The 9,766-nt window shown below is 41.7% G+C and overlaps 1 protein-coding gene across 1 annotated transcript; it reads left to right on the top strand.

Annotated features, from left to right (window-relative positions):
- The first annotated feature begins 3,450 nt into the window (after positions 1-3,450).
- On the top strand, positions 3,451-8,383 carry LOC121775814 (EEF1A lysine methyltransferase 2-like). The gene is made up of 7 exons (XM_042172881.1): positions 3,451-3,782; positions 4,044-4,169; positions 4,882-5,082; positions 6,191-6,287; positions 7,223-7,326; positions 7,600-7,651; positions 7,837-8,383. The coding sequence occupies exons 1-7, from the start codon at positions 3,565-3,567 to the stop codon at positions 8,056-8,058; spliced, it is 1,020 nt and encodes a 339-aa protein (XP_042028815.1). The 5' UTR covers positions 3,451-3,564; the 3' UTR covers positions 8,059-8,383.
- The last annotated feature ends 1,383 nt before the right edge of the window (positions 8,384-9,766 follow it).

Raw genomic sequence — 9,766 nt, 5'->3', positions numbered from 1 at the left:
TCCGCTAAGCGTAGTATAAACTAGTAGGTAAACATATGTCAAATTATGAGTTGTAAATAATTATGCTTCTACTTAGGGACAATCTCTTGACCTATTAATCATAAGTTTATACTTGGGGACAATTTCTTGCAAATAGTGAATGGTATAATCAATCTTAACTAATCAAAATGATGTTTATTGTGTTAAGTGGTGAAATAACAAAGTATGCATGGTAGAACGTATCAAAAAAAAAAATCAACTATGATGGAACGAGTATAAGTTCAAGCATACATAAATTTATGAAATCAATTTGGTTTGATTTTAGCAAAATAAAAGATAACCAAATACTTATTAGTCTAAAAAATATGGACCTTCCTTATTCCGGGCCAATGTTTTTGGGTTTGAAAATAAATAAACCAACCATCCTTATTGGTCTCAAGCCTGAGATTTTTGTTCTCGTACATATGCATTTACGGAAAAGTTGATGTGATTTTGGGGAGGAATTTTGTAAATTTAATATTTTAATTACGTGAAAATATAATTTTATAAAAGTTACATGATTTTATGGCTCGAACCTGGGTGGGCACACCCTTTTTTGTTTTTTTTTTTGGGGTGGGGGGGGGGGGGGGGGGGGGGGGGGGGGGGGTTGAACCTCACTAAATTTGTTTAAACTGAAATATAAACATTTACGGAAATGGACATAATATGAATAATATTAAAGCTTGTTTTCGTACAAAATGACATGTATTATGAAACAAGAAGTAAAACTAAAATTAAATTATGTTTTGAACCAAAGATGCTTGAGACGAGATTGAAAACAAGGTCAGCGTGATTTGAAACATATGTCGTTTGATGGAGAGAGTGGAAACTTGGTATGCTTGAAAAGTCTTCATCTTGTTCGAGCTGGTCGATCTTTGAACTCGTCGACAATGGGGGATCCAAAAATTTTATATTGGGAGTGCAATAAATAATTAAATCAGCTTGAAGATTTAAAATTCAATCATCGATTTTTTTCTTTTGTTATCTCAATTATTTTCTATATAATTAATATGAGCATAATTAGGATATCCAACTATACATAGTTTATTGTGTAAAATGATTATATCTAATCATACATAACAATAGAAACAATTAACAAGATAAAATAGAAATCCAAGACAAAATAAAGAAATATGCTTGGGAGAATACGAAGCTAGGTCGGAGTGTACGATATGTTAGTGACTCCGATTGAAATTCTAAGAAGGAAAGAATAAGAACAAATTTTGTAAGAGATTGAAGTGGTGCTAGCTTTTTGTGGATGCAAGAATGGATTCAAAAATGTTGATATTCATTCTCCTAGTTCTCCTTTGATATTCAAAAATGTATCTCCTTTATCCCGTGAGTCATGTCTTTCTTTGTTGCATTCCTCGCATCGAGATGCTATTGCCCCAATCCCTCTACTGGAGCCTTGTCTCTCCCAATTTGATGCTCCTTCCGGTTGAATCTTGCCTCAGATATTTTGTCTATTTAGTCTTGTTATTGAATTATTTAGCGTGCAGATTAAACAATCATTACATCCAATTTGGTTTAACAACATCAGCACTGGAGCGGAATTTCCAAAAACACCGGTTGCATTTTCTCCGTATTTGGTGCGAATACGGAGAAAATGCAACCACTTTATTTTAAAAAAACCATACTTCATTAAAAAAAAACATAATTACTAAAAAAGTACATTATTATAAAAATAAAAACCGGCTTCTCACTCCTCGGATTCCTCGTCGCCAGTCCTCTCGCCGTCGGCGCCGCCGCCCCCTCGCCATCATCGTCCGACATCCTGTCGAACCCCAAATCGCGGAGCATACTATCGAGGAGGGGCTTAAGCTTCCGCTTGTAATGGGGTTGGTCGCTTGGCGCCATTCAACCATCGCACGTAACAAGGTTTCATGTGCGGCGATGCGGGCGAATGAGGGGTTCTCGGGATCGTTTTGGAGGGGTGCTGTCGATTGAGCCTCGGCGGATCCGCTGGTGCTTCCCCTCGACATCCGCGCCGCAGACTTTTGCCCAACCGGGCGACGGCGGCGGGCCGACGATGTGGGTGTGGGGAACTTTGCCTCGGCGGGGGGGGGGGGGAGTTCCGCTGAACCAGCACTGCTATTGTACTCTCAGGAGGCGCTGATCTTCGTCCGCTTCGGCCAGCCAGATTCAACACCCGCAGTGAACTTGGGCGAATACTGCACCACAAGAAACACCGGCCAATACTTGAATTCCCCGAAGCCCTTCTCAGCGTCGGGGAACTGCTGATGAGCCAGCAGCTTCACATCCTCGGCAGACATGCCGCTGGTTGCCGAGCGGAGGTTGTTTGTGTAAATGCCGGCAAATCGGCTGAGCTGCCTCTTCAACCGTTCCCACTGTTTCCGGCATTGCTCCGCGTTGTGCCCTTCCCCCCTTGCGGTTTGAACTGGAGGTAGCTTGGGCTAATGCGCCACCACATCCGGTCGATGTCCTGGTTCGCCCCGACGTATGGATCCTCCACTACACTGATCCACGCCTTCGCCAGCGCGATGCACTCGTCCATGCTCCAGACGGTCCTCTTGTTCGCGCTGGATCCCTCCCCCACCTCGCCTCCGTACACCGGGACGCCCCGTCCCCTGCCCCTCATTCGCCCGGTCCTCCCTGTCCTCCCCGTCGCCGGTGGTGCGCTGGCGGGAGTGTCCCGGACCGGAGAAAGCCCCAACTCCTCAAACGAGAACGTGTCGACGCCAGCGAACTGAGTCTCGAGAGGAGAGCTCGCCGGGTTGTCCGTCGATAGTAAATCCATAAAGGGCCGATAGACGTTGTCCACCAGCGATTGGGGGACCCCTTGCCTACTCCCCCCGCAGCGACAGGCGACCCATGCATCTGGGGCATCATCCCCGGTATCTGGGGCATCATCCCATACCACTGCGGGTACATGTTGTAGTACCCGGGCATCATTCCCGGTGGCATTTGAGACTGGGGCATCATCCCCGGCATTTGAGGCATCGCAGCGGACATCGGCTTACTCCCACCAATGGGAAAATGGGGCGTCGGTGACTCGCTCGAGGCGGGGGAATCGCTGTCGTGGTGCTCCATTGTTGATTCGAAAGAAAGGTATTTTCAGAGAGAGAGAGAAACTTGTTAATACAAGTGGTGCAAATGAAATTAAGTTCAACGGGATGTATATATATGAACCGAAAAAAAAATATTTAATGAAAAAAGCGAAATTCAGCGGGCGTCAACGCAATGGCGGACGTCCGCACGGAATTCCCCGCAGAATTTCGCGGAACTGCGAATTCCTTCGCGGAATTCCGTATCCGTGCCTGGACGCGCAATGACGGACGTCCGCCACGGAATTCCCGCACGCTGGTGGGGATTCCGCGTGGACGTCCGCCATTGCTGAGGCTCTAATAAAAAAAACGATGTCTAAACTGGAAATTCCAAATGTACCCCTACCATGGTCACACGCTGAAATCATCCGAGCAGCTTCCCATTACTCCCCTCATCTTCTCTTTCCTGATATCCCCAAAATCCTCTCACTAGGGTTTCTCACTCAATCCCTCTATCACATATCTCCGTGATTTGGTCTACATGGCGGGAATCAGATTGCCGCCGGAGGATTCCGACATATCGCAAGCTGCTCGGCAGGTTGCCGCCATCGATCTGATCTCCGATGATGACCGTTCCATCGCCGCCGACTCTTGGTCCATAAAGAGCGATTATGGAAGCACTCTCGATGACGAGCAGCGTCAGGCTGACGCCGCTGAAGCGCTCTCCTCGGCTGCTTACCGTGCCGCATCCGACTACAGGTCATTTCTCCCTTAGTTCCGATTCGTAACACTTTAGCCTTTCAGTGATCTGTACGTATTTGCTTGGTATGCTAATAATTGAACTCCGCGTTGCCATATCATGATTTTCTGAAGTTGCTAGTCAGTTAGTTTGGGAATTCTTAGTGTAGAATGCTAACTAATGATGGGAATTACAAAATAGGTTCTCAATTTTATTCGTCAGGGGATGACTTATTTTTTTTGGTTTCGAACTCAGAAAACTCTAATGTTTGTGTTGAGCAGTTCTGACAAAGAGGAGCCAGATGCGGAGGCAGTTTCATCAATGCTGGGATTCCAGAGTTACTGGGATGCAGCATATGCAGATGAATTGGCAAATTTCCGAGAACATGGTCATGCTGGAGAAGTTTGGTGAGTCTACATCTGGTTTCTGGGTAGTTGGTGTATTCCAATTTCATTCTTAGAAACTATTGGTGTTCTGTCCCAACTTTATGATGGAGAAAGATTATGTTTGCTCTCAGACTTTCAGTTATTCTCCCTACTCCCTTACTAGCCTTCATGCTTAACTTCAGATAATTTCTTGGATTTCCTTATTGACGTTGGTAGGTATTGTTTTTTGGATTTCCGATTAGGATGAGATTACCATGTTCACGTATTGCTACAAGTCTTGGATGATTTTAGGACAGTGTTTGATAAGTGCAGGTGGTCTAGACTCATGAAGAGGATAGTTTTCCTCAGTGTACTAACAATGTGACATATTTCATCTTTTGGTTATTCTTCCTCTGTATTAAGTAACACTATAGGCAGGTTTATATCAGATCTTATAAATAAAATTTGGAGTATCTAAACCGCTCAGTGTAAATTTTCTTCTACTTCGCTTATCCTGTTATTTTGTTCGAAATATGTATCTGAAGTCAGTACAATTGAAATAAGTAAAACCATGGTATTTAACTAACTAACCGATCTTCTTTACGTACGCTGCGACAACAACTTTGCATGAAGGAAAAATGACCACAATGCATAATATGACTGCTCTTGTCATCTGTTCTTGTTCTGTCTGCTGTGGAAGTGATTATATCAAACCTTATCAGCTATTAGTACGTTATATACTTTTAATTTGTAGGTTTGGACCTGATGTGATGGAAAATATGGCTACATGGACCAAAAATGTATGCCTTGAAATTTCTCAGCGTAACTTTCCAAATCATGTAGACAGTACAAACTGTTTGCCTGCTGGGCAGCCTGAAAAAGACTTGTCTGGATGGAGCATTCTGGATGTTGGTACTGGTAATGGCTTGCTTCTTCAGGAGCTCAGTAAGCAGGGGTACAGTAAACTCTAAATGTTCTGCTTGTTTTTTCATTTCTCTCTTTTTTTCCTCCTATTCCTAAAAGTTTGTTAGAGAATCCAGACACCAAGATGCGGTTAACACCTTTAGGTGCTGGGTCCCTGCCTTACATTTTTATGGCTGTTACAGTATACACCTATCTAGTATACTCTACATTGAATGAAGTTATTTCAGAAAGCATTGCTATCTTAGTTAGTTGCAATAATTTGTGCTGAAGTTGTGTCCTTGCCGTATTGTAGGGTAGGGAGATTAATTTTTTTTTGTAGTCAGTGGTATCCGTTCCCTGCAATGAGATTTACATAGGCTGATAGGCTTCCCTACAGTTATTTTCGTGAAGCATATAGCTTCGCAGCTAAAGATGCTGTTTGTCTTGCCTCAGAAGCTATAGGATGAGCTACAAAAAGAGTCCAGCTTCCAATAGTGCAAGTTTTGTGTTAAGGAAGACTGACAGGAGATAGAGAGATAGAGAATGTCTTGTTAGTGTTTTGTGATGGATTGGAGATGTTGATGCATTGTTAATTAGTTGGGATATCATATAACTGCTGGATAACTGATAAACATAGATTTATGGGGCTTTTGCTAACCTATATCAATTTGCATGCTGGTGTATATTGAATGGATATTTTACTTCATATGCCTTTAAGGAAGTAGTTTGATTTATTCCAGGGACATCCCTTTAAGAAAACAAGTTGATTGACGCTGGTCCTTGTAGGTTCATGTTACACCAATCAAGACTTCACTTCAGATCCACTTTTTAAAGCAGCAGTCTCCAGCATATTAGTTCTAATAATATAAGCTGTATAAAATTAGCAAAAAGTATCAGTTACATGCTTATGATATTATATAGTGTGAAATTTCTGCAAGAAAGTGCCAAAAGTGTGCTAAGCATTGCCTCTGCTAGAATCAAATTCTTGAAATAAAGTATGCTTGCAATTTGCAATTGAGAATGTCATGTGGCTTAATGTGGAGTTTAATGCAAAAGTGGGGTCTTGGTTGCTATATATTTGAGATGATTAATGTGGATTGTCTCTGGCTGATTTTGATAAAGTTTGATTCTGACTTGTCACTACTTCTTTCACCTCACAGGTTCTCAGATCTCACTGGAACTGATTACAGTGAAGCAGCTGTTGACCTAGCTCGAAACCTTGCACAGCGTGATGGATTCCCTAATATTAAATTCCTGGTAAGAACCCAAATATTTATCATCGGGTTCTTGTTCTCTTGCAACCTAAACCTTATCATCGGGTTCTCGTTCTCTTGCAACCTAAACCTTTGATATTGATACGGATGCTACTGGATACTCATTTTTACTACAATTATTTATTAGTCTAAATTAGTTGAGTATTCTTTGGGAGAGCTAGTAACACTGACTGAATCTTAATGCTGATCTAATACTAAAATTTGTGTTTCTTCTATCATAGTTTATCTGTAAATGAACTGTTAATTATTGATACTGTTTGTACTAGTTGAGGCTGTTTTATCTAAGGACATAATGCAAATATTTGGAAGAACAACATTGTTTGACTACAAGACATTTGAGTTGTACCATGTAGCTATCCTTGCTTGTCTATAGTTAGTACTTACTCTTTACGTCTTCAGACATCTTATATAAGACAATCATTTGTGTTATGCTTACATTCTCTAACATTTGCTCTAAATTTCTTTTTCATGCAATGTTGCATCAGTTTTCATAATCATTTTCTATCATTCGGAACCGTGATTAATTGACTACCACTTTCTCTATAAATGAAAGTAATTGGTTTTTAAGTACACTTCTCTAGCCAATATACAAATAATCTACTGTATTTTGGCATTATATATTTGCTACCCATGTATAGTGGTTTGAGACTAGCCTAATTATAAATTGAACGTTCTAGGCAAAATTTTAGACCAGATATATCATTGTGAAATACCTAAGCCTTTTGGGATCAAATAATCAATAACTTTGCTTAATAAGGTGTGCCAAACTTTCTTCAGTTCTTATCACCTAGGGATCAAATATTTTCCTTCAGTAAAGTGCTGACTTAAGGCTTCTGCACATTGCATATACTTTATCAACCTTTTATTTTCTATGTTATATATGAACAGGCTGATCTTTTTCTTCAAACTATTTTTCAGGTTGATGATATTCTTGACACGAAACTAGATCGGAAATTTCAGCTAGTCACAGATAAAGGAACACTGGATGCAATTGGATTGCATCCTGATGGCCCTATCAAAAGGTAAATAGTATCGCCAACAGTGTGGGCTTCTATATTAATGTCCTATGATGGTGCATGCTGTTTCATTGTTCCTCTCTTCCACTCCCCCAAGTGGTCATGCTTCTTTCTAGTCATGCTGGGGTTTCCTCAAATGCAGGCCATTTTGTGTGTAGATTAATAAACTAGAGCTTAAATATTGCACAAATGGTCCCAACCTATAGAAATATCCTGTTCAAGAATTTGAACCACTCAAAAGTTGGACCTTTTGATCATATTTGTAAATAATGATTTCAGGATAATGTATTGGGACTCTATATCAGGACTTGTGGCTTCTGGTGGGTTGGTGGTGAGTATCTATACTAACTTTTCATATTAGATTCCTTTCATTATGGTTCATCTTGTATCTGTATCTTTATTTACTCACATGTTATCTCAACATAGTGTGCACTTATAGACTGTATCTGTTACCTCTAGTCGTAGCCTTGTAGGTTTATAATGAAATTCCATCTCATTTGGTTTGTACTTGTTAAGGTTATTACATCGTGCAATAACACGAAAGATGAACTGATACAAGAGGTTGAGGCTTACAATCAAAGGAGAAATGACGGGTCACGCGAGGCTGGTGGTAACCAAGATGCGGCGGGCAGAGATGCCGTATTTGAATATGTTGACCACATACGCACGTATCCAACATTCATGTTTGGAGGATCAGTTGGGTCGCGTGTCGCAACAGTAGCATTTCTAAGAAAGTGATGTAACGCGATCTTTAGGATTTATAAACTGGGCTTGGTGTTTGATTTGGCGAATTTGCAAAAGACTTTGATGTGTTGAAATTGATTTATTTGTTGGGAGCGTCTGAAACTAGGCATAGAAGGCAGATGAAAAGATTGTAGTATATCAATACTTATCCAGGATCCAACAGCTTCATGTTATCTCGTTGGGTGGCTTTTTTGACTTAATAGGGCTATTTTGGTCAATTAAGTATCTATTATTAAAAATTTAAACTGTTATAGATGAGTTTTTGTATTGCTACATCACCTCAAATTAAAATTACTTACTTGTGTTTGAGATCTATTCATTCCGATCCCTTTTCTTTAGCTAATCGAGAAAGATCGGAAGTAGTGTTGTGGGAATTCATCTTTATTTTGAGAATGAGATTTAAGAAAATGATATTTATTGAGTTAAATAAATAGAGAATAGAATAAATAGATAAAGTAAGAAAATGTAAATATATTTTCTATTTAAAAATAAAATAAATCATTTGCAGTGAAACAACCTAAGGGCATTAGCAATGGGGCGCCCTAAGGCGCGCCCTAAGGCGCGCCCTATGGCGCGCCACGTCAGCAGTTTTATCCTCCTACCTCCTCACCTGCAGTGGGGCGCCCTAAGACGCGCCCTAAGGCGCGCCCTATGGCGCGCCACATCATCATTTTTTTAATATTTATTACAAAACTCATACGAATTTAACAAAATTAATACATTAAAATACGAATTTCAAAAACTTCATTTCATTGAATAAAAATTAATACATTACAATGCGAATTAAAAAAACGCGAACTCAACAACGGCGGTTGCGAACCCACACTTCTTCGATCATGTCGTTCATGAGCTGCGCATGATCCTGTTGGTTGCGCATTGAGGCCTGTCTAGATAGAACCTCGTTGAAGCCTAACGGTAACCCTCTATCGGGTGGCTCGGTCGACGCGCCGGCCAAACTAGATGCACGATCATCTTCATTCCAATCGGTGATGCTTCCGCCTTCATTCTCGACTATCATGTTGTGCATGATTATGCACGCATATATGACATCGGCGATGACATCCTTGAACCAGAAACGAGCCGGCCCTTTCACAATTGCCCACCGTGATTGGAGCACGCCGAATGTCCGCTCGACATCCTTCCTCGCCGACTCCTGCTTTTGCGCAAATAAAACCCTCTTCTCACCAATTGGGCAGCTAACCGTCTTCACAAAAACAGGACTGCATTTAATGCTATATCTATGCTATTACTGGACTCATCAGAGGAACTAGAACTATTGGTGTCGTCGCCGGGATTCATATTGGTTGGATTTGTGAGAGAGAATATGTAGAGGTATGCACAAATGAATGACAAACGCTCTTTAAATAGAAAACCAAACCGCGTGCCATCGTCCGCGACCTATCGTCCGTGTACGCCACAATGGGGAGGACGATGGCGCGGACGATGCCTATCGTCCGCGGCCATCGTCCGTGTACGCCACAATGGGGAGGACGATGGCGCGGACGATAGGCATCGGGCGCGCCATCCTCCGCGCCCTTAGTATCGGCCGCGACGATCGTCCGCGACCTATCGTCCGTATCCGCAATGGGCGCGGACGATCGATGGCGCGGACGATGCGCGCCATCGGGCGTGCCATCGTCCGCCCATTGCGGATGGCCTAAAAAGAAAATCAATAACTTGTAATATAAGGAAGGAAGGACAT

This window comes from Salvia splendens, chromosome 18, assembly GCF_004379255.2.
Source record: "Salvia splendens isolate huo1 chromosome 18, SspV2, whole genome shotgun sequence".
Lineage (NCBI taxonomy): Eukaryota > Viridiplantae > Streptophyta > Magnoliopsida > Lamiales > Lamiaceae > Salvia > Salvia splendens.
This window is presented reverse-complemented; position numbering and strand designations above follow the sequence as displayed.